Below are 27379 nucleotides of genomic sequence, written 5' to 3'. Positions count from 1 at the left end.
TTCCCGTCGGCAAACAGGATCAGATGCTGGGGAATATTGCCTTGAGCGGGACGGAAATAATGTATCGCAGTCGCAGGTATCCCTTTTTGAAGACGAAGAAGAAGGAGGTGATGGCTTTGCACTGCAAATTATGCCGATGGAAAACAAAAACCCACACCGGATATTGATTTCCACCGGCTAAACTGGATACCTTTTTGGAGAACCATCGAACGCTGTTTATGGTTTGTGGTGCGCTGTGCGGGAGTTGTGTGATTGCCCTCGGGACAAACGTATCAAACACGAGCACGGAGCCTGCTTGCTGTGCTGCCCTTTGTGCAATGTGTTTGATAAATTGTATCTCCCGTATTCAGTCCGTAAGCTGAATGTTTATTAAATACACTTCTGCTGACGTTTGATGCTGTTCGAGGAATCCTGACTAACAATAAGTTCCTTTTTTTATCTATACTATCAATTCATAGCACATTGCAGAGTGAGATGAATTCGATTTTTCTATATTCTTGGAATACATGGCATTAAAATATGAAACGATTGAAATGTATGTGCTTCAAAAATATCAAGTCAAGTATAAAGCTTGACAATGTTGTTCTGCGTTCAATTCTATTTCCACAGAAATCCATCTCAAATATGTACAATTTTTTTAATGTTGTTGTAGAATGTTTAAGCATATTTTTTAATAATGAACATCACCCTTTTCCGGTTTGATGTTTACAGCCAACCTCATCCACCTACTCGCTGGAGCGTCAATTGAAAGAAATCGCTCGATAGCCTGTTGTAACATCAATCATATCAGGACAGTTTCCAGCCCACTGATGACATTATCATGCTCGCTGATGATTTTTGTTGTTGTTGAACAACAAAAAAAGAAAGCACAAACCCACACACACATACACAAACCCACATCTTGCCACCATTTTCCTCATAGTAGTTCATTTTCCAACCTTACATTCCCGAGCACCGTGGGTCCCCCCTTCTGTTTGTGATTCGCTTCCGACAGAACGTTTGCATCATGTTCCTTTTATTTTGTGTTCCAAGCAACTTCTCCTATCGCTCAATACCTTACGGCACAATGATATGATCGTGGCATTTCAACCGTTCGGTTGAGAACCACCATCTCAACTTTGGCGCACCGTTTTCCTCTTTAAAAAATAATAATAATCCAGCAAGGAAGATGCCTGCTTTCAACGCCGAAAACAAACCGAAAGTGTTTCAACGGCAGCGTGCGAATGTCGCGGGGACAATGAAAGGGATGGCCATTTTAGGTCGGCTGCCAGCCGAAAGGAAGCTACTCGGAAGATGACATGGACAGCATGTTGGGTTCGGCGACCAAAAAAAAAAAAAAAAAAAAAAAATGGAAGTCTGGCCATTGAAACTGGAGCTGCCGCCACCGTCATTCATATTTATGACATGACCCTGTGTGACAAGGTTTTTCCGACCTTTCGTGCAGCTTTTTTTTTTATCGACACATCGCGCTAAATGATGGACCTCTTCTCCTGTGCCTCCGACAATGGCTCTAAGGGATGAAGGATTTTTTTACGTGTGCGACAAAGTACACGTGTGTGATAGAAATGTTGCTGCTGCTTCTGCTACCTTTGTCATTTGGGTAATGAAGTATACAACAGCAAAAAAAAAAAAAATGTCAATCTGGTCAATTCGAATCGATGAGGTTGGTTCGCCAAAAGCCTAGTCAAAAGAACGACAGAACTGATATGATTCCCGCGAGCGAGCGAACGGAAATTAGCTCCAAACGAACGAAGTCAACGGAAGCAGTTCATCGGATACCGTATCTGTCGTTTTGCTTCTCTTGCGCTGTATTTCTGTGTGCGTGGTCTCTGGCACACAGTTCAATATGACATAACACAGCGGAACAGGCAGAGGTGGATCATGTGCATACAAAAGGATCTCGTTTTAGTATCGTGTCCAATCTGTGCATTCAAATAGCATTCGTTACAAGGGGTCAGCACATATTGATATGGGCAGAAAAAATAGCTTCTTTATTCCGATATCGAAAAGTTGTGTTCTGTACACGCCAACGCTAAGGGCAAAAGCTTTTCCGTTCAGCGAACGGGAAGAAGATAGGAGCTTTAATTAATTTTCCGCACTATCGGCAACGTTAGATAACACTAGATAATGGTTTGATCAGGCACATGAATGACACAACAATGAACAAATGAGTTGCAAAAAATTGTGGAAATTCACTTGACAACAAAGTTGCTTTTTGCATTGGTTTTTCTTTGCTCATTTGGATTTTTTGAAACTTATTTTCATAGGTTTTTAAATTATAGACTATTAAAATGTTTCACAAAATGTTTTGTTTTTGTTGAAAGAACAAAACATAAGCACCTCAAATCAAACTCAACCATCTTCACACCACAATCCTTAACCCAAACTGGCGGACAACAAGTTATAAACTTTTCATAAATAAAGTACACAAGCTCTACCATTTTCTCTACGCAGAAAGTTAGGTCACGCATCTCTGGAGTGAATCCGTCTGGCATTGCAAACTCTTTGTTGCATTCTCCAACGGTGTGGTACGTTTCTCGGCGAAAAATCTAAGGGTAAGAATAGAGCGAGGAAAACAATTTACTCACTCTGCAAGATAAGCCGATTAAGAAGCCTGGTGAGTGGAAGATGAAAACCTTCCCATCGCCAACCCGAGTCACCGAATCAAGATGAGAACGAAATTCCGAAACCCATGGCAGTAAAAGCAAACAGAGAAACCGGAACCATCATCTACAACCCGGTCCGGTGTGGCATGTGAAAAAATGAAAAGCGGAAACTGATGCCACCGCGTTCGTAATGAGCAGGAAATTTAATGAAACTTTAATTCCTACACTAACGGCAAAAAAAAACAATGACACACCGAGCAAAGCAAGTCACGAGGGAGCACCAGGAAAAAAGCGCATAGCAGCAACAGCAGTCGTAGCAGTGCCGTATGGCCCGTTTTGTCGTGGCTCCCGCTTTCTATCCGCTTCCGCGCGTCTTCAAAGAAAGTCAGACGATGCTGCAGCATATTTTATCGTTTTCTTTTGCCGCGAAACAACCTTCGAACTCGGTGGGTGTAAAAATGATTAAGACGGAAACCGCTTCGTTCCAGAGCATTCCTTCTCCTGTCCGCCGCTGGATGTTCCATGATCGGCTATTAGCACGGACAGAGCCGGCAATAAAAGTAAGAAATGAGTCGACACTAGGGAGTCAGACTCACACACACATATATACACTTAAAAAAGCACCAGACACGGAAACGTATTTCAACCAGACACTGGAAACTTTCAGATTTATTTGCCAATCTTCCAGCTTCCAGCATTTATCGCGCCAGAGCAGTCTAATTTGTCCCGGCTACGGCTTTTAGCGGGGAGTTTCAAAAAAGAGACTAATTATTTTTATCTCTGCACGAGCTTCGGTGTCATCTGCACGTACTCCCTGGTCTGTTCGGTTCATCCAACCCTGGACAGGCTGGGTGAGAAAATTTTCCTTAAATCTCCTTGCTTGCTGGTTTGGCATTTGTTACGGTCAAGGAATCTGTTTTAAAAAGAAATTTAAAGGACGATCTGTGTGACCGGGTCTTAACGAGAATCGAACGTAGTAGCGTTTTAAGCCGCTGTTCTTAAACCGACATGGGGCAACCAACTTAACATAGGTGTAAAAAGAAAGACTCCAAATCTGAGGGGAACAGAAATATCAAAGATTCACGTGATACCCACCGAAGGAATGATTCTAACCGGCTTACACTGATAACATTTCCCCCCCGCATTAGCAAATTATGCTGACTGTAGTGAAGATGAAGTTATGGGATCTGCCATTCACGGCGCACCACTTTGAGATTCTGCTGTCGAAGCGTGTTGGCGTGATGAGAAAAGCATTTCCAGCAATGAAATAATATTTTGCTTCGGCCCTAAACTACCCTCACCGAAATTAGCAGCGTGGGTGACACGCCCAGAATTTAACAGACGGAAAAGTATTCCGACAAACATGAAGACATTCCGTTACCAATTGTACTCAAATGGATACTGTCTGAGATTGAGATGCCATAGCAGTAGCTCAATCACTAGCAGCGCAATGGCAAGTTGTCGTTTCGTTTATCGGGAGGGCAAACGAAGACATAGAAAGCTGACAATTATGTAGTGCGTTCCTACGGGTAAGTTTATTGGAAAATTGTTACATAAAATGCGGTGTGGTTTACAAGAACAGCCAACCTCAGCTGAACCGATGCCAAACGAATTAAGTAAATGTGTCTGGTAGGAATCCTTGGTGAGGCAAATCCTTTACCTTCTTGTGTTGCAGACATTGCTGAAATTGTATGTAAATGGTTCTTACCGCATGCTCTTGCATCATACGACCGATGATGCTTTGGCTGGAAATTGATGTCAGAATCAAAAGTCTATTTACTCATGAAAAGATTGATGAAATGCACAGATTTTCCAAAAACCCTTCGATATCCCCCGTTCGAATCGCCTATCCTTTTGAAGCTGTTTGGAATTCCTTTCCCGTTTGCAATCGTTATTCAAAGGAAAAACAGCAGCACTATCTATTGTTGGATGAAGAATTTCGATCACCATTTTCTTGCTCCAGTCTTCCAGTGGTACTACTTCATTTCATACCAATAGTGGTTTTACCAGCTCTTCGGCTTGATGGAACGGCTCTGGTTAATTAAAAACTACACACGTACCACATATGAATTCTCGAAAGACCCGAAAGCATTGCTATTCTTGGGATTGGAATATGAAATTCTTGCTCCCCAGGGAGCTATCGTGCACTAGTGTTTATTGTACTCATGTAACTTGGCACCTGCATTTTTCAATTTGATTTTGTATATCCCCTAGGCAGTAGAGAATCTTTCACACTGTGGCTTAGGCAGGGCACTCGATTTATTCAAATGAATCGATATTAGCGTAGCACTTTGATCGCTATGCTGCAATAAATCAGTTTCCATTTATTAGAATTGTTCCAATAATAAAACCATGCAGCAGTAGCTTGCAAATAGCTGATAAACATAAATGAAGCATCCTTTTTGCACTTACGCGGTTGTGATTATCATTGCCAATGGACAAAATCTGTTTGAAAACCAATGGTGGAAGATTCTTGTCATTCCGTTTGCTGACCTACCCCACGCGTGCGACAGTAGTCTGGCTGTGGTTCGCGTTTTGGCATTGGCGCTTCTGTGTCCCTAGCTACACTACACAAAAGGACCCATAAGCAAAATGACTCAATAATAGGCAAACTCACAGCACGGTGCAAAGCAGTGTTACTGACGACCGTTACACGCCACCAAACGATTGAAGCCGAGATACAGCAGCAGCAGGCTATCTAACTGCTGTAACCCGGCATCATTAGTGCAGGTCATTCCGCCGTAAATTCTGCCTCTCTATTATCATCTTTAATTGGCACTCTCGGCCAACCCGGTCGGTGCACATGCCCGAAGCGATCAGCTATTACAACTACGGCGTTGCCGGTAAGGACCTTGTTTACATCCGCCATAGCCATCGTTGGAAAAATGTACGTCCGTCCGGTTAGTAAATGTTCTCCCTCTTGCGGCTGTACCATGCGTTTCTTCTCCGGCAATGCTGGAACGCATGAAAGGAACCATCCGAGCGCATCGGTCGATGGTCCATCCCACTTTGGTCCAACAGCACCAACAGGACCGGGGCATAACATCAACAACAATCGCTTCGTTAACCGTCGCAAGTTATCGCCTTATCAACAGGTCGTTCCGAAAGCGAGACACACTCACTTGAACAAGCTCGATAGCACAGGACGTTCGACAGCTTGGCACACTTTCACCCCGATAGAGCGGGTTGTTTGAATGTGTTTCATATCATTTTCATTTCACCGAATCCAGCACAACATCGAGTGCATATTACATACAATCGAATTCTAGCGGTGACCAGAAGTTGTTGAATTTGTAAGCCACTAATGCGAACTATTTCACGCACTCTGGAGGCAGGTGAAGCGAACGGCGGAACCAGAACTCACCGTCTTCTGGTGATGCCCATTTGCACGTGTGCTCTATTAAAAAAGTTTTTTTCAAACTAGACAAAAATGGAAACTAACATTCGACGTACTCTTTTCGAACGCCACCGAAACGGTTCAATGAAAAGTGTAAAGTACCAAACTTTTGCAACAGTTAGAATATTTATGATCTTTACGAGGGCCATTTAAACTTCACTCATCGTTCATCTCGTCCACCGGCGCACACACACACACCCAAGCATTCCAAATTGCTTTTCATTGCGTTTCATTTGCACACGGTCGAATCGGTAAACTTCAATCCTTCACCAGGCAGCAGCCAAACTCCGAATGTGCATCGATTGACTTTAGATCATCAAAATTTAATCATCCCACTGGCCAAAAAAGGGTGGGATAGAATTGTGAGTAAAAACGCTTTTTCCACCTCGCTAATACCCAGGAGGGTTAGCAGCTGGCCGAATCTTCTAGCCCACGAGCAAATGATGCAAATCGTGCTGTCATCAGCAGCGCACGATCCAGCCTCACCCTACGCTGCGTACCTCGTTAACGTACAGATTGATGATTGTGTGCTTATAGCCGAACGAGAGGCTGGAGGTCGGTCTCAACTTAACCCGGAATGCCACCCACACTTTCCGCATTATGAGTAGCTGTGTGTTGGAGGTTTTACTTCACCAGTATCATAAATCAAATCGTTCGAAATTTATTCCCCTCGAAAGAAGATTTACGGCCAATCGCTCCCAGCTGTCGCCGGCTTCCGGCAGCCACCGGGGGCCCTTTTACGGGGCCCCAACAATGGTCAACCATACCAACCATCCTCATCTGCATCGGCATCTATTGCGAGGACATGTCAAATGCCGGTGGGGTTGGTTTTCAATGAAAGTTTGAACAACGAGAGATGGTTCAGTTGTGTACCGTTTGATAGGGGGGGGGGGGGGGGGGGGGGGTGATATGCCACGCGCCATGGACACATCCAACCAGGAAGTGTAAACGGCGGCAAAATTATTTAAATTGCCTGGTGAGTTGGTTGCTCTAAGCACGGAAAAATCTTTATCGTATGACAAACTTTTGCTCTACAAAAATCACTTCCGCGCGCTAGAAGCTATGCACTGAAACTACGACCTGCAAAAAAAAAGCAACCTGAACACAAAACTCAAGCGCTGAAGTTGCACTATACTTCAGATTTATTTTATTCGACTCGCTCCCAAACCTGAAACGGACCGGCTAAACGCTGGAAAGTCAAAACTCGTAACATCCAGCACGAACATTGAGTGTCATCTGCATTGGCGCGCTGTCCCGCTACCATCACAGGGCAAACAAAGTGATCGGATGCTCGCACGCGCGCCTCGATTCGTCCTGTCGCGAATGAAGCAAATCGACCGTAAGCCCGCTGGGCAGACGGTGCCTGTCGACAGCATGATAAATCTGTTCGCAACATTTACAAAACTTCCAACCCATTGAATGTCCAACCCATTCATCTGCTTCGAGGCAAGATCGGGCTTACCGTGCGGGCAAGGGTGGTAGGGAGAGTTGAGAGAAGAAAAAACACACACCAAAACTCATCCATTCAACACTTAGGATTCGCTTTCTAACTGGCCAGAGAACACGAACGGAGTAAATTGGAAAAGTTTTCCATCAATTTCTACTACTGCGGAGCGTTGACGATTACCCTGTCTCGGTACAGGAAAGCGACTCCCGGACACACAGACGAGTAGGCTAATATCGCACCAAAATCCCCGTTCCCGACGAGTATGTCCTTGGGGAGTAAAGTTGCACCCGAAAGAATAAAGTGACAGGAGAGAAGACAAAAACTCATTACTCTATCGATGAATTACACTGGGCAGAAGGTGATATCCAAATGGGGAGGAATGCCAATAATCGGCAATTGGCTGTACCGTAGACGGGGGCAGAGAAAACTTTTTTTTTTTCAAATGTCCTCACCCTCAGTGACGTGGTGATTGTAATGAAATGTCCAGCTGTGGATTTTTTCTGATTTCCACATTGAAAATCCTACCAGAGAATGGAATTTCGATGAGGATTTTGTCGAGCACACTCCATTGTGTTTACATGAGTGTATGCAAATTAATCATTGCATATCATCGATCGACATTGAATCCATCATATGACACTCTTGGAAATGTTGCAATTTGTGTCGCCACAAGATAGCACATCGTCCAATCTGATAGAAAAATATTGCAATTATTTTCACAGCTCAGTGTACGCCGTTGCACCGGAGAACCAAACCAAATCATTTTATGCACTGTTAAAACAGCTCGTGTTATGATAGGATTGCAAATCATATGCATCGTTTGTTGATGGTTTTTGTAAACTTACGGCAACATTTTCGCAAGTAAGCAGCAATGACTCTTCAACTCTTCACCAGAAACCATCCGACGCAACTGGCCGCAAAATAGTTACGGCATGTCCGTGATGAAAAATGGATTGCAGTACCACACCCGGATCGAGACTTGGAGCATTGCATAATTGACCAAAAGCATTTCATGTCAGCAACCAAAACAATGTCACGCCGTTCATGAGGGGTTTTTTTTGCAACCGCTCGAAAAGCGTCATAACTTATGGGAAACCACATTTGGTTGCTGTTAGAATCTGCGAGTTCAAAAACATAGCCACATTAATTATGCTCAACTGCTGCTAGAACCTAGAAATAAGAACCTACCGTTAAAATGGCGCAATTTGCATATAAAAAACTTTTCCAACCCATTTAATCCAAAGCGTGCAAGCTACCATTATTGCAATCCAATGAATGCTTCGCATGGTTTGCATTCAAGAAGCTCTTTTTGTTTTGCATTCCAATGCTTTCACAACCCAATGAAGTTTGCCCAGTTTGCCCTGGCAGTTGCCACCCAAACGGCAGTGATTTGATTATTGGTCGAGTTGTGCAAAACCGCTTTAGCTCAAATATCAATTAAAATAACAATTTAACCTGTCCTTCTTTCCGATAGATATCTGCCACTTATTTCAAGCACTCACCAATTGCTCGGGTTCGCCTGGCAAGGCACCGGGCAGCAAATCTTCTGAATCAGATGAAATAATTAATGATCACCAACCGCTACTACGTCTCCGGCTACCACAACCACCACACCGTGTGTCCTCGCCGGACGGGGAAAACCCGTCCCATTCATTAAATCGTCCGTTTAACAGCTCACTCAATTAGTGTAGAGGAAGGAAAATCCTTGATTTGCTGGGATAAATGACACTGGCTTTACAAATTCGTTGTTAGACGACACCTCGGGATGACGACGGACGGAGCGAGTAATGGTGTACGTTCCGATTTGCCCGTAACCGTAACAGACACGTCACCCAGATATCTACACTAATTTCTCACCTTCCCTTTTTGCGCTGAAGTTACCAGGGTGGAGAAAAAAAAGCAATACCAATAGAACGAGCGACGCTGAGATACTGAGAATGGCACAGCTGCTACACTATACATAGAGAAAGCGTTACGAAGAAGCGTTTCATGCGAAGGAGCATCGTGGGCAAGACAGACCCTTGAAGCTGGGAGGGTTAGAGGACCGCTGACGGCTGACAACCCGGTTGACCCGTACGGGCGGTAAAGTTTGAATGAAGCACACAAGCGACAGCATTCAATAATTCAACGCCCAAGTAGCATGATTTATGCAGTGTGGTAGGAAAAACCTTCCACGAAGCTCCTAAAATAATGTTGACGTTTTGCGGTTCGATATTTGGCTCGTTACAGTTGTTTGGGGCTGAAATCGGTCTGACCCAACGGAGCGGAATGGGTCTTGGGCACAGCAGCAAATTTGTTTATTTTCAGCAAAGGGCAACGAGTTTTATTTAAAAAAAACCCCCAAAACAAAACTTTCTCTAAAGGTTATACGATGCTTGGGAAATCTTTGTTTTATACTATTTATAAGACTATTTACTTAAAACAGTTCTCAGATAGGGCTGACGCTTTAATGCTGAATGTACTACATTTGCAAGATGTTATTCATACAGTTTTAAATTAATCATATCCCAACCAATGCGATGGCTAAGTGAGGCATACCATGCTCCAAGCGGATACGAATTAAATCGGTTAAATGAATAATTAAATTCAATTAATTTTAAACTCTGCTCGTGCTTGACCACACCTAACCAATGGATAAGGATGCAAACATAGAGTTGTCTTCATTGGGAGGATGTGAGAAATTGGAACCAGCAGCAGTTAGTAAGTCTGGCCTGGTCAAAGGGATCCCGTCCCGTCGTACACCATTATCTTAACCGCTGACTGACAACTTTGTCGACTGGTGGTAAGTATTTGAGAAGATTGAATTATATCCTTCCTTTCGTACAACACATGCATGAACGAAAATTCCAAAGCATATCATCAGATGAGTGATATCCTCTCTAAGATCAACAAAGACTTACAAATTCAAAAACTCTATCCCCAAAAAAAAAAATCCTGAAAATCTTGCCAACGATCACATCTCAACTACTCAAACACTCATCTCAACTTCCTTTCTCAGCCACTAACTCATCTGAGAATGTGTAATAGTTCACCCCACTTAAAATTCTGGCCGCATAGCACTGGGCACCCGTGGTACAGAAACTCTCAATCCGTCGTGCCGATTGGACTGATTGGAAAGTGGAAAGTTTTTGGCCGCTCAACAACTATGCCCTACATCGGCCATTTTCGACCCATCTACACCGTGCACTTTATCCATTCTCCCTTTTCCCGGTGAGGAAGCTAATGAATTTTAATTCACTCCATCCTCCGCAAAAGACTTTTCGAATGTTTCGGGGTTGCGTGTGTAAAAGTTCTAATTCAAGCATTTGGTCACTTCCCGATTGGCTCTCCTGCGGGAGATTTTCCAATATGAGAAATGGCCCTGATTGGATCAAGTGCAGACGAGAGCAAATGGTAAAGGAAAGGAAAAGCCCTTGCTTTGCTCCGTACACCTCAATCCATACTGTAAACAAACTTGGAGCCCATTAAAAACAAGACGTTTTTCGTACAGCTTCCGCTTCAAATAACTAATTCTGATGAATGAATTAGGAGCCCTCATCCCCGATGTAGGTGAAGAATTTGTTCTATTTGCATTGTAAACTCTTCCGGCTCGTTTTCTTCGACCGGTTTACTGCGACTGGAAATAGTTTCATTCCTAGAATCGAGAAAATTACCAAGAAATGCCTTCGCAATGGCTCAGCGCCGCTACCTGCCGAAGGTACGGGAGAAATTCATTGAAATTCATTTTGCGTAATTAGAGCCTAGCATCTGCTAACCAATGTCCTAAGCCTGTGATCAGCGTATCACCGTCCCAGGCAGCGTGTGTATTGAGCAACCGCGATTGGAATTGAATCGTTTAACCACGCTCAATGGACGCTTCACCCACCCGACTGGCGGAGGCGCACAACTTCAATCGGTTTGTCGATTATTTCCGCCGGAACAAACAAGCGTTCGACATTCGTTCGGCGTGTTCACCCGAATGCTAAGATCGTTTGTAAAGGGGGCAGAATATTAGCTGGAAAGTGCTCTCTGCACAAGGGCGGTTGGCTTTCCGGTAGCATAATTTCCCCCACCCCACCCATCCTATTTACCTGATGTCCGGAGCAGATTGAACCGTTTGGCACTCGTATTCTGAAAGGGCTATGTACAGGGCAGGATGTACGGGGACCCCAGCGTGACGGTCCCGGTAATGGCACTGAGTTAAAACTGTTCGTATTGCTGCACGGATTACAGAGCGGTGGCGGTGGCAGTGGTGGACCGTGCAGGGACAGCTGCGAGGGACCGTGCACTAGCGTGCCCATGCCGGGCCCTGGTCCCGCCGCACCCGGTCCCACCACCACGCCCGGCCCCACTGCCGGTCCCGCGCCCGCTCCCGGCGGTAGTCCCGGTCCGGGACCATGATGACACATCGGTCCGCCGCAGTTCGGTATCGGCCATTGGCCACCACTGTTGATTCCACCGCCGCAATACGGATCCACGGCGAAATTTTCTTGGCTACCAGAACATTGCAACCTTAGCGTTGGCGGTGGCGATGATTGTCTCGAGTATATTTTGAATCTTGCAATGCAGCGCCGGAAACACTCGCGTTATAGCACGCCGTTGCCGCTGTGGACCTGTAGAGAACACTGTGTACGGTGCTGCTGCTACAGCTGTCGATGTTCTGCTTCGCTACGGTCCGACAGTACTGTATCGTTTCCGTTCCTTGCGCAACATTCACGCACAACTCGACTCGGCTGAGCGATGTGCCTGATTTTGTGGTGGCTGATCCGTACTCTATTACGTTGCGTAGACTATGCGGTCCACGGGAAGACTTTCCACGATGGTTGTTGCAATGTAGCGTCCAGCTTTTTCGGGTGTGTACCGTGTACCGTGCGCGGATCTCCAATCTCGTCGTACACCATCACCGGTGCCACCTAATCGATACGCTCGACACCATTATCAGGCGTAGCACAACTCATTGAGCAATTCTGAGGCAAGTTGTTCATAAATTTAACAAACTCACGGACACGCGTACTCCAACCCGTGGGACAGGGTGGAGGGAGGTGGGAGGATACGCACGACGCACACTCGAACACACTAAACACTGCTTCCCACACTCGATGTCGACATTGGTTACGCCCCGGCACACCAAATGTTTCCTTACACCGCACACTCTGCTACCACAATGACACTTCCGTTTTGCTTTCCAGGCCGCTGCTGCCCAGTTTGTGTTGCACGTGTTGTTGTTGTTGTTGTTTTTCCTGCTTTTCCTACGCTATTTCTGTCACTTTTTTTAACAATGTTTTCTTGCTTGTTTGGCGGTATTGTTGTTGTTGTGAGTTGCTGTTAGAATATCTGTACACATGGGCAGAATGGAGAGAAAAAAATGGCAGTCGCACATTGAGGTTAAAGAAACACATACAACTTCACACACAAACTTAGCTTCCTTCGTGCACGCTAGGATCCTTAATGTGGGTTGGAGATTTTTTCTCTACTAACAGTACTCTACTGACATTCTTCGCCAACACACACATCCACTCTTCTCACGAATCGATTTTCCACAGTTTTTAGGCCTCAAACACAATAACCACTGAACCGAAGAAGCTCGTACAAATTAAAGATAAGCGTACAAGAGGAAGCCTTCATTGTTATCGACTGTTGGCGTTTTTCTTTTTGTGGTGTTTTTTCTCTGACCTTTCTTTTCATTAAGAATTTTCCCATTGCTGGCACACACACACGCAGACACACTCTTCCCGTTTCTATAACGTCCTTGTTTTTCGGTGTGTAATTTAATTTTTCGTTCATTTCGCGTGTAAGGCTGCCTCCTACACGCTAATATTCCAAATTCAGTGCTTTTTCACCAAATATTCTGATAGAGTAAGGTTTCTTTTCACCGAAAAAGGACACTGATGTCGTTGGTTTACGAAAGAACATACGTACGCTTTCAAGCATTTGAAGATCGAGATCATGTTCCGTGGCAATCAAAGGTAAAAATGACTCACTTTTTGTTAATAAAAACAATTAACTTTTATGTTGTCGTATCGTTGTGGTAGACTTATTCTATTTTGAAGTATCTTAAATTTGTGCTGGCTTCAAGATAACAACACTACAGTTGTTTTGCTTGTTTTGTTGAGGAAAAACGTTATCTTTTCCTTTTCGTTCTGCATCGAATCTCACACTACACCGCACTCATGCGGTTCAATCTCACTTTGAGCCACTCTGCCTTTAGTGCGGGAAGGACACAATAAAACTTTATGGTTGACGTAAAATGGACATTGTGTCATATTTTAAATCAGAAGAAAACCGGCATCAGTCGACCATGCTGATGGTTGAGGTGATTGTTACACGGTCAATCGAAACATTATTGTTATTGCTCCTAATAGGCGTAATTCAACGGTAGTGGGAAAACACAAGTTGAGAGCTCCATGAAAATCAAAACCACTGCCTGTTACAGGTTTTTAGAATTTAATGCTTTAGCTTGTTGATGTATAATAACTTAAAAGATTTTGTAACTCAAAGCTCAAATTTAAGCTAAAATTCAGTAAATTTCTCTTTAAATTCTATCTTATTTTATAGCATTGTTGATGTAAATTTCCGTATTCTTGTGATCTTAATATAAACCCATTACGGTTCAAGGGGTTAACCTCTACCCTCCTTTTTCGCTTAAAAAAAAATCATTTTATCATCCTAGAAAAATCAATGCAAATAGAGCTGACACAAAAAATGCCACCCCATCTTACTACCGAACACAGCCCAGACTTAATCGATAAACGGGAAAAACTTTATATCCTTCGCTGGCAAATATCAAAAGAATAGACAGAGAGCGAGAGAGAAAGAAAGGGGAAGAAGGGAAAATAAAATGGGTTTGTTTTTGATCACTAGCAGCTAAGCCCAACCGATGATCGAAGAAGCGGTGCCAGATAACGGAGTAAAACGGCCACCATTTTCCCACAAACGACGTACACTAAGCAAGCAGAATTCTCTGGCTTGCAGCTTCTGGGTATTTTTTTTTTTTACTGACGCTGCATTTTTCATGATGGGCGGGATTTTTTCAAGGACTCTCGGTACTGCCCACAGTGCCACATCGTACCACATCGGCAATGGGGTTAAGCGACCGACCCAGCCATAAAGTTCAATTTATTTTCCTTCCATCATACCGCTTTCCACCTTATTGCTTTGCGTTACACTGGGGTTGTTAGAGAATGAAGGATACAGGATGCAGTGCAAGGAACGGAACCATTCCTGTTCGGATTTTCAAACTCGACTGTCACAAGTGTCAAACCGAAGCGGTGCTGCCCCACCTTGTCCTTTCCCTGCCCAGGGGGGATTTTCCCATCGAGTGCATCTGTCTTTCCCATCTGCCAAATCGCCAATAAGTGAGGCGTATATAATCGAAGCGACTGCAAATCCGTTAGAAGATCTCACCGCTCAAAACCGTTCTTATCGTCCTGGTTGCAGTCCTGTTGACTTACAGCTACAGCAGAAGAGATAGTGGTGAACGAGAAACACTTCTGCCAGAGCCATTGGTACCGTAAGGACACACACACACACACACACACACACACACACACACACACACACATACGTGAATGGTGGAAATTTTGCTGCACGGTCTAGCACGAAGAAAGCAAACCGACACTAGGCTACATAATAATCGTTCGTGCTGAGTGTCAAAACCCAAAACTGATGCTATTATTTCGAATGCAATCGATCGAAAACGCATTTCCGCCTGTTCGGCTGCAATCCGCACGACGCTGCAACACAGCAGCAGTTTTACAGCCAATCGACCATTGTTCAACGAGCCATTTCAAAATGGTTTCCAGTATGAATGAAAAACAAGAGACACATAAGGTATGAGGGCAGAAGGGGAACGAATAAAAAAATGTCCAACTCAAATTTAAAGTTTGCTGTCATAATAGTTCATCTGATTATCGGAACGGAATTCAAACGTCATTAGCCCAAGTAAACAGTGCGTTTGCTGGGCCGACACACCGACATACCATACCGCACAAAAATGGAATGCGTGTCATTAATCTTTCAAATTCGATCACTCACGTCCGCACGCGGGTGCTGGTCGGGTGCGGGAACGAAAAAAAAAAATAATAACGGAAATGGGATAATCGGTTAAAAACGGTTGCATAAATATTTGCCCAAAAGCTACGCGCGCTTCATCCCTGTAGCCAGTTTGTTTGCACTTTTTTTTTAGGTTCTGTTTTTGCTGCTTGTTCATTTCGTTTCAATTATTTCCGATGCCTTTGCGTCCCCAGACCAAGGCAAGTTTTGACGAGCACCCATCGGACATGCACATTAAAAACCACGGCTCGACCAAACGTCCCGTGCACGAGTTGCTGTGCATGCAAGTTTGCGATACTGCTGGAAATGGTTCGGAAACGGGTAGCTTAAATGTTCATTCTGGTGGGTTTTTATTTTAAATTTTATTTATGCTTTGTTTCACATTCTTGCTGAAGGAATTTCGCTCGCTTGGTGCACGATACGCGCGCTCGAATACGTTGCGTATGATGCGTTTGGCTTCATATGCTGCGTTTGTAACGAAAATACATGGGCACGCCAACGCTTCAGCAATTGAGTTCTTATTGAGGCTTGCTCTTTACACCCTCCCCTTTTGATGGGGCAGACATTTTCCCACTCATTTCGGTCATGAATTTTTTATGATTTATTTTAAACCTGTCATAAAACATGTGCTGAATAAACAATGCGCATGGCACCTTCCTTCAGGTTCTGCTTTCGCACCCTCTCTCTCATTCACTGTTTCGCTGACGGTACTTCGCCAAACGTACCTATTTCAAGCAGTTTTCAAGCAGCTCGCTACCGAGCGCCACGAGTTCCATGTTCCTTTTTTTCCTTCTCGCCGGAAATTGTAGCATCTGGTAGCTCGATAAGCAACCTTCAGCATGCGATTTTCTACCTGCAAGTGGTGTAATGACACTTTTTGACCAAAATCAAAAAAGTAAAACGAACAAAAAACTCTGTTCACCAAACACACCAACTCGATGTAAAACCGGAGTTTTACTGTACTGCTAAGCGAACCGTGCAAACAGTTCCTACATGTGTCACACAACTGTGCAGAAATGGGTAAACCTTGGCACAGCACCACGTTTTCCGCATTCACTACACCGTGGACGCGGATTTTAATGACTATGCTAATGCGTCCGAGGCGCTAGATTGCATCCCCAATGTGCCGCAGTGCCAGCCTACCCTTTGCGAAGCGGGAGACTCATAATTAGTATAATTGAAAATTAATTTTTATTTTGATCATAATTCTCGCGATATAATTATACACGCCCCGGGTTTGCCTATTCGCGGCTCAAGCTTGTCCACCCTACCGTTGAGATTGCAGTTGATAAAAAAAAGCGAAAGAATAAAGCATCATACACACTCGTTTGCGAGAATAAACAGAGAGTCTAATTTTATGCGGTTGGTTCAATGGCGACAGAAACTCCGAAAGCAAACATCACTAAGAACGCTGCTAGAAGAATGCCTTGCAATGGTCCGAAAAGCGTGTACTCGAGAGGAAACCATCCCCTGTCCATGGCAGATAGGCCGCCGAAAACTGGCAAGTGAAACCTCTGATGGAAGTATTAATTATTCTCACGATAGTATTATTCCAAACGTGGGATAAGTCCTCCCCTCCAAAAGCACACCCTCCACTCGCTAAGACGCCGCAAGCATCCGTTTCGATGCTCCGACCGGACCGGAGAAAGACTACCCTGCCATTCCTGGCGGGCAGGCATTTTCTGCACGTCGCACATGCCGCACCGAAAACTTTGCCATACTTTTGCCGGAAAGTTTTTGCCTCTGTCACGCCGCGGCACACGAGATATGGCTTTATTAGACTTGAAATTAACAAAGTTTTTTCACCCCATTGTGTGCGTTGAGGGTGGTGGGCGTCCGGGCTTGGGCGACACATTTTTGGAGGTGGCGTGGGAACATCTTTTCCTGCTCCGTGTCGTTTGAAAGGAAGTCTTGTCAGCTAGCCAACGGAGTCAGCTGGCCGCAGCTATTGTCACTCGGTTGATTTTTATCAAGCGAACCTCTCGCTCTCGGTGTGTGTGTGCATGTGTGAGTGAGTACTTCGGAACTCCTTGCTACCCATACCATCGTTTAGCCTTAGGCGACGCACAAATAAACACAATGAAGGCCTAACTAAGGTCATAACTGCTGGTAGATTCCCGTTTCACACGGCCCTGACGGGCCCCAACAGTGGCGTGGCTGTGGAGACGAACTTGGAGGCATTCTTTCGGAAAAATAGCTGTCAGACTCGGCGTTTCCTTGCACAAACGACGATCCAAACGATAACAAGTTTCGGGAAGCGAATTAAAATTTGACACTTGCTCATAAACTTGATGGTTAATTGTTGATTGCACGGAAACACGTATGAAACGACCAAACTTGCCCATACGCGCCTTATCCTCACAGATACAGTAGCCTCCTGCAATCTAATCCGAACAAGGTATGCAATTTATTGCGAGATAATTGCATGAGATGAGATAAAACCGGAAGGTGTTGAATTTTCCTTAAAGTGGGTACAACTTTTTCAGTTGCAATTTAGTAAACTTTGCAAAAAAGGATACAATAAATGCGATTGCCATTGAAGCACTTGAACGATACATAAGCTTGTTTGGAAGCAAATACAGTTCTGTGCAAGAAGCAACACTCTGAATCTCGTTTCTAAATCCTTCAAAAACAAAAGCATACAAAAAACAACACCCCATCACGCTCCACTATTATCAAGCAAGCTGAAAGTACTCGACTCGACGAGGCAGCAGTGGAAAACATCGGACCAGCCACTCATTCATTCCTCATCTATGATTCAGTGAGTATTTTTGTCAAAATCAGCTTATCATATTTCATACTGGTACTACTCGAGGGCCGGGACTTATTTTCTGCAGAGTGACAAGAATGAACAAAACTGCTAGCTCTTCAATCCCTACATTCACACACATACATACACACATACACACAATCATGTCATATGTTGAATGCATCCGATATGCTGCACACCAAACGCTTCTTCTTGTACAATCGCTAGGAAACAAGGTTGGTGGCGACAAGTACGGGACACGATACTACAACTATCACGTTCATTCGGTCTGCTTGGCCGGCTAGCCAACGGAGCATATCACACAATGGATGAAAAAGAAGTGTGATGGGATGAAAAAAAAAGAAGCTAGTGACAGCTCACATGCAGACAAGTGCACTACTGCTGCTAGCTGTCGTACGTTTTTTGTTTGAGGTCAGTGTTTCTTAAACCCTTTTTGATCGTGTATTATTTCCATTGCGAAGGACATGAATGTCATGAAAGATAAACCTGCTTCATGTGGTGGCAATCTTCAAAATGCATTGAAGCCTCGGCCTTACGTTGGATCAGTGTATCAACGCTACGGGACAATCTCAATTAGAAGTGGCGGATGTTGGCCACTTGAAATAGGGAGAGGAATTAAATGAAGAAAATTCAGTACGTGACAGTAATGGAAATGAGTTCATTCTTTTCTTCTCCCTTAAATTACCTGCTGCTTAACTAATTATCATTCAGCAGAAGAAAAGGATATGTTTTTTGCGCTTTTGATATAGCAATTGCATACTTTTCGGCGTACTAAATAAAACCTGTTATCAGTCACTGATGTACATTTATAACTCAAAATCTAAAAAAATTGATGGGCAACGTTTATACAAAGCTTAACATACAATGTCCCACAAAATCTCATCGCAAACTGCTGTCAGATTCATTGAAAACACATGATTGCGTTTGAGCACTTCATCAAGATTTAATGACAGACATTACCAATCCCGACACGTAAGCTAACACGCCGCAGACGCAGCTTTAGAGCGATTTTGCTGCTAAGCCAGGGTGCAAAAAAGTTGATCAAATTTTATCACAAAACCTTACTAATGTTGCAGCGCGGCTCGCTTCACGTCTTGTTTTGTCTGCTTAACTAGCTTCAGTCCCATATTTCGTTCGCCGTGCAATTCTGGCCCCAGCTCTCACCGGCATGAATTATTGGATTCGGTAAGTAAGATGTGTGTTGTGCCGTGCCTGATTTTCACCCCCCAAAATACTTCAGCTTTTCGGTTTGGGCGTCCTCATGTTTATTCATGAAGACATCCAGAGCCACTGGTTCATTTGGCTGTCGAATGTTCCAAAATTTCACGTACAGGGCACACCAGAAGCAGGGCACCGTGAACTACCCCAGATTTGGAGCCGCGCGAAAACATTTCCGGAACAAACCTATACCCACCATATTAGGCAAAGATGTTGCAAAACATACCGATTTCAGATTTAAGGATCGGATTTTCTTTTTCTTGCTACATTTTGCTTTTGTGTTTCAGGGCTACAGACTTTATATCTTCACAAGAAAAAGGGTGTGTTTCTGTGTGCGAGAAGCGCCAAAACGCAAAGTTGTTCCAATCGCAGCGTGTCTGAAGTATGTACGGTTTAGGCTCACGCTGTTTTAAGGCAATCGGTTCTCAGCGGTAGGCTAATGTCGAGATTGCCCTCCCGCTACGACGCATCGTTGAGTGATGAAAGCATCGCACCCGAAAGGGAATTAGCACGCAAACATCTTTCAAGGATATCGCCAAAAACCTTTCCCTGCCGTCGCGCACACCTTTTACGCGTGTCTAACTTACTCGAGAAGTGTTTGCGCTTTCCTTTTATTTTTCCATTTCGTGGCGTTCTGCGAAAGCCGTCGCTACTTGGAGGAAATTAATCATTGATAAGATGATTACAGTTTCAAATCAGTGCCGTCTCGCAACGTGCATTAGGACCGCTCCCGTTTTGTGCAAGAGAGAGAGAGAGAGAACAAGCAGCGTAGAGACGGCACTGTGTCGAGGTAGGATTTATCGCACCACGAGGAATACGCACGCAACCTGAGCCGATGAAATTGAACTTCCTTCGCGAGCGGTAACAGTAGTGGCAGTAAAGCCTTCGTCACATTCAAGAGCCACGGTACAGTCGAGTTAAGCCATTCAGTTGGGTGCTCTGTCAATTCTTCGTACTGATATGAGGGCACTTTCCTGTCTATTTCATGGCTGGGATTTTAATAATATATCTGATTCACCTTAAACCGTTCATCGAAGATTTATGTTTTGGGAAGGATTTGTTTGGCGAAGAAAAAACAAACTTTGCCAAGCTGAACAGATGATCTTTATGTACACGTGTAATGATAATGTTGTCCCTGTTACCAGTAATTGGAACATCTCCGACTATCGTTTGTATCTATTTTTGTAACTCCTTTCCAATCCTGCCGATGAAAATCCATTCAATTTCATTTAAAACCGATTGGCAAAATCTAAAGTTTTCTTGAAATGGACACACACAAAATGCCGCACAGATGTGTAACATATCAAAAGCACGTATTGAGCACATCATAAAATTGAAAATTTGAATATGCTTTCCTACAGCAAACAGAACACCACCCTTCGTGTGCGCTTTTCGAATCGCTTTTCTATTCGAATCAACATGTCCACGCACCCCGCACGCACGCACAGACAGTACACCCAGAGCCAATATTGAAATAGCACGTTTGATTTCAATGTTTTCTAACCTTTATTGTGGGTTCGGGGGTAGGGGAAGTAGAAAATAATCTTTTCCATATTTTCGGAACCGGCCGAAAGATGCCACACACATGCCACCGGCACACAACAGCTGCGCTGTACTGGCGCTGGGCTCTTTGCTGTCGGTTTAATGTCCCATCTTCGAAGATGCCTAATCCAAACATCTCTCACTCTCGGAATAACGACGATGTTCGATGCGCGCAGCTCTGCGACCAACTGTGCGAAGGGGGTGAGAAATGTCTTGCGGTGGATGTGCGTTCGTGTCGTACACGAAACCATGGAGAATCGTTTCAACCAATGCTCCCACACCCACCGTTCTGCCGTTGGTTGGTGGAAATTGAGGAAAAGCGAATGATGCTTTGAGTGATCAGAGCACCTCACACACCAACCCAAAGCGTTTAGCCTAGGTTGACCAGCACTCGATAAACCTACGCCCGTACGTACGGTGTGGCACGTTTGATCGGACGGGTGCGCATTTCGGGAGTTTCCCGTTTCAAAACCGAAACAGCCGCACTGATGGGAAAGTAAACACGGTTCCACTAGCAGCTCAAACAGGGGCTAAATTGGAAAATAAATAGCCCTGAAACGGGAAGACGGGACGCGGAGGTAAAAGGCGACGAACTTCTGGGGGGAATGCGTCTTCTCGTCGCGGTCCGTTGTGTCACGAAACATACACACAAGCACAGTAGGGTGCTTTCCCAGCATTCGGTTTGGTGCCGTGGCTAGGATAGTATTTCCTTGCGCGACATGATGTCATCACGCTTACCGCCAGCATCAGCCGCACCAGAAAGCTCATCATTTGCTTGTTTGGGTGCTTTCATTTTATGCCCTGGCTCTGCTGGGTCGACTGGGTGCGACGAGTGTGCGATTGTGGAGAAAATACGAAACGAACGAAACAATGGACACACAATGAACTACAAACAAAAGCAATATTAATTCCACCGAAACAAATGTAGCAAGAAATGGTAATGTTCTGTTCTGTTCTGCTAGCAGTGGGCAAGGAGTAAAAAAGAGTACACCTCACTAGAACCGTATCCTGCTGCGAGGATCAAAGAACGGATTGATGGTAAAAGTGTACCCGCGCAACTGATTGTTATAAATGACACACAGTGGTCAGGTAGGTAGAAGTGGTTACCGCAAAGGAAACGTTGGGAAAATATAATAGGGCGCACATCAAAGGATGCTGAATTGAATTTGGAATGTTTGAAAGCGATATTGTTTAAGCTCATCTTCAATTACATTCCACCAACTTGGGCTGGACATCAAACTCGCAAGAGACTAATAGCAATCGAATAGTCTCTGATGTGTTGACTGGTCTATTATCTTCTACATCAAATGGTCTTTTGCGAATGTTGCGAATTCAACCTGGCAGTTCAGGAGAACCATTTCAAACGATTAAAGTCGTTATCCATTTCGAAAACATCAACCGAAACGTTTTACACAATGTCCGGGCGTCCATTTTCTCTACACACCCAAATGTAGTCAATGGGAAGATTAACCGTCGAGAAGCTTTTTCAATCTTGCCCACTTACGCTCACAAAGCGTCGATCGAAAGGCTTAAGCTAAGAATTGCAAATCTTTGCGAATTCATGCCAAAGAACCTAGAAGCCTAGAATCTAGCAGTAAACAAAACAAATCTACACACAACACAGCAGGCATAGGCAAGAAAAATACACACACACTCCTACGCAACACGTCGCTTCAACAGTTTGACAGCAGTCCTTCCCCAGTGTGGCGTGCGCAAGGGATGTAAAATTTATTTGCTTTTAATCCTACGTGTCGGGGTTCGAATGGGGTTCGACTAGGTTATGTAACGGCAAGTTTTGAATGGTTTCTCCTGCTGAATGATGATAGCTCAAGCACTTTTCTAGCAAAATTTCAATGACAAACAGAATCGAACCGCTGTCAAGTAAGCCTTTGACAATTAATCTGCTTTCTTTGTGAGAAACGAACCCGAACAAGGCGCTTTCTGGTGGATAAAAACTTCTCACATCTTTGTGTGTTGAATATTGATGTGCAAGCAATTAAAATTATCATTTCTACAGCATATGGGTATGGGTTCGTAATCCCACGCTTACATTTCTCCATTTTAAAGAACGTTTTGTTTGATCGAGCCACACATTCCAATCATACTTATTGCACCATGCTGCGTCCTGGATGGACGTAATTTCGATTTCTGATTTTTGTTGTTTAAGAAACCATTAATTTCCACACACACAAATGTTATTCTCTCACGCTGTGAAGCATTGACAAATAAAAAATCTGTCACCATTAATTAACATTTGCATAATCCTTTATCGCGAGCTGATGAAAATGTGTAATGTGCGTTCGAGAGCACTCAACCAGTTAAAGTCATGCATGGGTGATATTTAATAGTCTTTCCACGTCAAAAGCGAAAAATCGAAAACCTCACCCTTGGTGGATCACTTTTTCTCTCTGTTTGACCCTTAGATTGTACTCTTACGCTACAAAACAGGATAAACATCAGAGAATCCTTCACCCAAAAGCTTAAGATGCCTTTGCTTTTGCAGCTCGGTGTACGCATTCGTTTTTCCCCTACCAAACACACTGCTCTCTTGCTGCTCAAGCTCGGCGCTATTTACACCCACCGAATTCTATGATCCTTCCCCAGTATTGGATCCATGGGTAAAGGTATTAGGAAAACCCGTGCTTCCTAACAGCTCAGTTAGCCCCGCAAGGTAAAGATAAGAAAAAAAATACAAAAACCTCTTAACGAAAGGAAAATCCCAAAACCTGCTCGACAAAACTTGTGATAAAAGAAAATAAACAAAACTAGGAACAATCTTTGGCAACTCAATTCCTCATTGCCGTATCACGGCTTCCAATGCTTAAGCACCTGGTCTGGTTTGTATAAAGACCCGGTACAGTGGGGGTAAAACAGCAGAGAGAAAAAGCCACAAACCCCAACTCTATTGATTCAGGATCGGAAGCGGTACGCATTCGAGTGTCATGCAAGCCAAACTGTAATCTAGCATATTGCTTAAGTACGTGTGTGTGTTGCTTATGCTATACAAAGCAACCCGTAGTGGCCATCCGCATGAGTCATGGCAAACATACCCACAAGCAAAGAAAAAAAAATCATTCCATTATGAGAAAAACTCAAGTATCATTCATGTGCCGATAGGAACATCCTTAGATAACCGACCGAGTCCTAGCAGAGAAAAACATCACAAAGCGTGTGGGATGTAACGAGCAACACACACACACAGTGCAAAAAAGCGAAAACACGCCAGGTTGCGTTAGCGGTCGCTTAAAGATGTTTCACTCTTCTCACCTAACTAAAGAATTGGTGGTCTGACAGGGGGTTTTTTTGCGTACAACGACACCGAAGAAAAAAACCGCCCATCAAATTGCAGAAGCAAAAAATTCTCCGGTGCAACCTCTCTCCCCACACCGGGGCCGAGGGTTGAATAATAAAATAAAAATATGAATATTATACCCCCGGGGTCAGTTTCATAACCTTTCGTCGGGCCTCACCAACCAACCCGCCCCACGTAATGTCTAGATCACGGGTATGCTTTCGACCCTGGGGCCGCTCCAAAGAATATGCGATGAGCCATAAGGTTTGTGATGAAAGGTAACAAATGTAAGGAGGGTGGCAACAACAAAAAAAAAAAATGAAAGAATAATACCAGAGAAACCAGCCAGCACGAGAGCAAAACATCAAATTCTCGTGGTGCTTTTGCTGTGTGCTAAACCAACAACCAACACGATCAACACACGATGTTGATTCAAGTTTATTTTCTACAGTAAGTAAAGGTTTTTTACATAAAAATGAAACCTTCCGATGATGAAATTCAAAAACTTGGAAAGTAGACTCCTATAAGAAATATACTATCCCATAGCAAAGGGATAACAGACATTTGTATTAAAGTCGATCATTAAATAAGAACAAAAATATTAAACTTCATTGCACCACAGCACAAACTAATCTTTCTTAAGTGAAACAAAACGTTCACACAACGCATTCCAACAGCAATTAAAACAACACCAACTTCCATTAGCACACAAACTTGAGTGTATGTCTGCTTGTGTGTGCTCCCCAACCCCCTCCCCCTCTCTCTCTCAGGTAAAAATGCAAAAATTAATCATCGTCTCCCGGGTTACACTAATTAAGATTTCTGCAACAGACCGACGAAAGAAAACAACGTGTTCACACACTCCTATTGTCACCAGCACGCAGCTTACACGCGGCTGACGTGTCCTCTTTCGGTGGGACAAATTTTTCACCAACCACACACGCGCGCGTACACTCACACAGAGCAGACATGGCTTCGTCGACATGGCGACCTTCCCGAGCTGCCGTGAATATTCTACGCGCACCGAGAAACCGATGGCGCGACGGGACAAAACTTACACGATTATCCTTAACAAGCATTTTATTCCGTTCCCCATTCCGCCTGCTTCGTACGCTCAAACCCCCTTTTTCTGCCTGTTTGTGTGCCAGCATCCGTGTACCAGCAGCATCAGTTTTCTCCTAGGGAAGCTTTTTTCCGGCAGAGCGTGGCATGATTGGAAACAACGGATTCGTTGCTTCAACATTCGCGAACGTTTTGAAGGGAAAAGTTTAATTGATAAGGCAAATGGGCTGCCTGTGTGTGTGTGTGTGTATGTGTGAGTGGTTTTGTCACAAGGGAGCTACTGCTTACAAGCATCAGGAATGGAACGAGTTTTGTAAGTTCGTAAACGATTCTTTTCCGTGTGATCACTGTGTGTTGTTTTTCTTCAAACAATCACCACACTACTATCACCCATTCCAACCAATACACACAGATAAACATAAAACACACACGCAACCGTACGTTTTATCCAACAAACCCCTTTTTGCTAACCGCACCTCAGAGAAGAGGTTTGTTCTTACGGACCACCACCACCTCGTGTACTACCGCTTACGATGCTTTTGGTTGGTCTGGGTGGGTTTTTTTTTGAGGTTACGGTTTTGGAGGAAAACTTTTTCCACCATCAAAACCACACCAGGCAAGGCAAGAGTTTGCCCGTGCTTTTTTTTTCTTCACTCGTGTTTGCTTCTCCAGCATTGGGTTATCCACCACAATATGAGTCCAAGTGTGCTACACGCAAAAACACAAATTCAGCATTCCACATTTGTCTGTGTGCGCGCCTATGGCGATGTTTGAGTTTACCTTCCGCTTGAGTTTTGGCAGCATGGCGCACAAAGGCAGGATGCTGTACGACAGATTTCGCACACGGACCGCACTGACGGAGACGCCAAATAATAAAACCAACCCAACGTAACAACAAATTCGCGAAAAAACACACATATCCACTTCTTTCACAACAGTTGCAGGAAATTTCCAATTCCATTAACTCGCGTGTGCGCGCCCTCGTATCTCAGCTCTCGTGGATGGTCGCTCTCGGTTCTTTCTTTTTTGTTTTCCATCGCCACACAGCATCTCGCGAGCTGACATACACACACACACACACGCACGGACGCATACGAACGATTAATATGTTGCTGTGTGTGTGCTTTGCTTTTTAGACGTACTTTTCCATCCTTCTTCATTCAGCGATTCGACAGGACCAATCCATTGTGTTGCGCAAATTATAATGATCGATGCCTTCGGCCATACCTGTGCGAATGTCGTGGTTCCTGGTATGTGCACAAAACTTTCCAGCATGGCGCTACCTTAATTAGCGTTCGAATGTTAGCCACCTGCGGATATGGTGATACGGGCGCAAAGCCACTCCACGGAAACGAACCTTCAACCCGCCTAGCTGCTACCGACACTCGGGAGTCTGGACGCGATCCGCAACACCACGACTTTCGACTTCGAGAAAGCACCACGCTGTGGACGGCCTTTTTCATCCACGCGTTTTCTTCTCCGAGCGGTGGATCCGATTCGAAACGGAAGACGATGGCGCCACGGAAACCACATACAAACACACGCACACGGGTTGGCTTACACATACACAAATGTAATTACGCGTATCATGCAGCAGCCCAAGCACCAACACAGACGGCCAGCAGACGCACAGCGATGGTTAGGACAAACGTTACCAGCGGCATAACTCGACAGAGTTGCTCTCCCGGTTTCCCGGAGAAAACACACGGAGTCGGAGCGCATCCAGCCAAGAATTGGAGCTATATGTTCAACAGAGTCACAACTGCCGACACGATATTTTGCGTGTGAAATAGGATGTAATGGAAGTTTGTTTGCGATGATCAACAGACATCTCCAGTATTTATCGTTTGTTCAGAAAAATTAAACCATGATTGTTCTTTGCCCTTTTTCTCGTAATGGCTTCGAACAGTTGAAATTAAAATCTCTTAATAAATATCTCTCAATACTACATTTTCTTAAGGTCCTACCACACCAGTTATCCAGGTTTTGTAAAGCACACTTTTGGCATTTGTAA

The 27379-nt window shown here is 44.2% G+C and overlaps 2 protein-coding genes across 12 annotated transcripts in view; both read right to left on the bottom strand.

The window, feature by feature from the left end:
- LOC126559365 (AP-2 complex subunit sigma) overlaps nt 1-27379 on the bottom strand; it is a 576875-nt gene that overhangs the window by 83505 nt on the left and 465991 nt on the right. The window lies entirely within an intron of this gene.
- Nucleotides 1-27379, bottom strand: part of LOC126556989 (peripheral plasma membrane protein CASK) — a 210257-nt gene that overhangs the window by 78899 nt on the left and 103979 nt on the right. For 2 of the 10 annotated variants that reach the window (XM_050212602.1, XM_050212603.1), the window contains exon 1: nt 11521-12031. The exons of the other annotated variants lie outside the window; for them this stretch is intronic. In XM_050212602.1, the coding sequence (XP_050068559.1) occupies nt 11521-11838 (318 nt within the window). In that variant the 5' untranslated portion in view covers nt 11839-12031. Of the gene's footprint in view, nt 1-11520; nt 12032-27379 lie in introns of those variants that run through there. 10 annotated transcript variants of the gene reach the window in all.

This window comes from Anopheles maculipalpis, chromosome 2RL, assembly GCF_943734695.1.
Source record: "Anopheles maculipalpis chromosome 2RL, idAnoMacuDA_375_x, whole genome shotgun sequence".
Taxonomy (NCBI): Eukaryota; Metazoa; Arthropoda; class Insecta; order Diptera; family Culicidae; genus Anopheles; species Anopheles maculipalpis.
The sequence above is the reverse complement of the archived record's forward strand: the minus strand, read 5'-3'. Positions and strand labels throughout refer to the sequence as shown.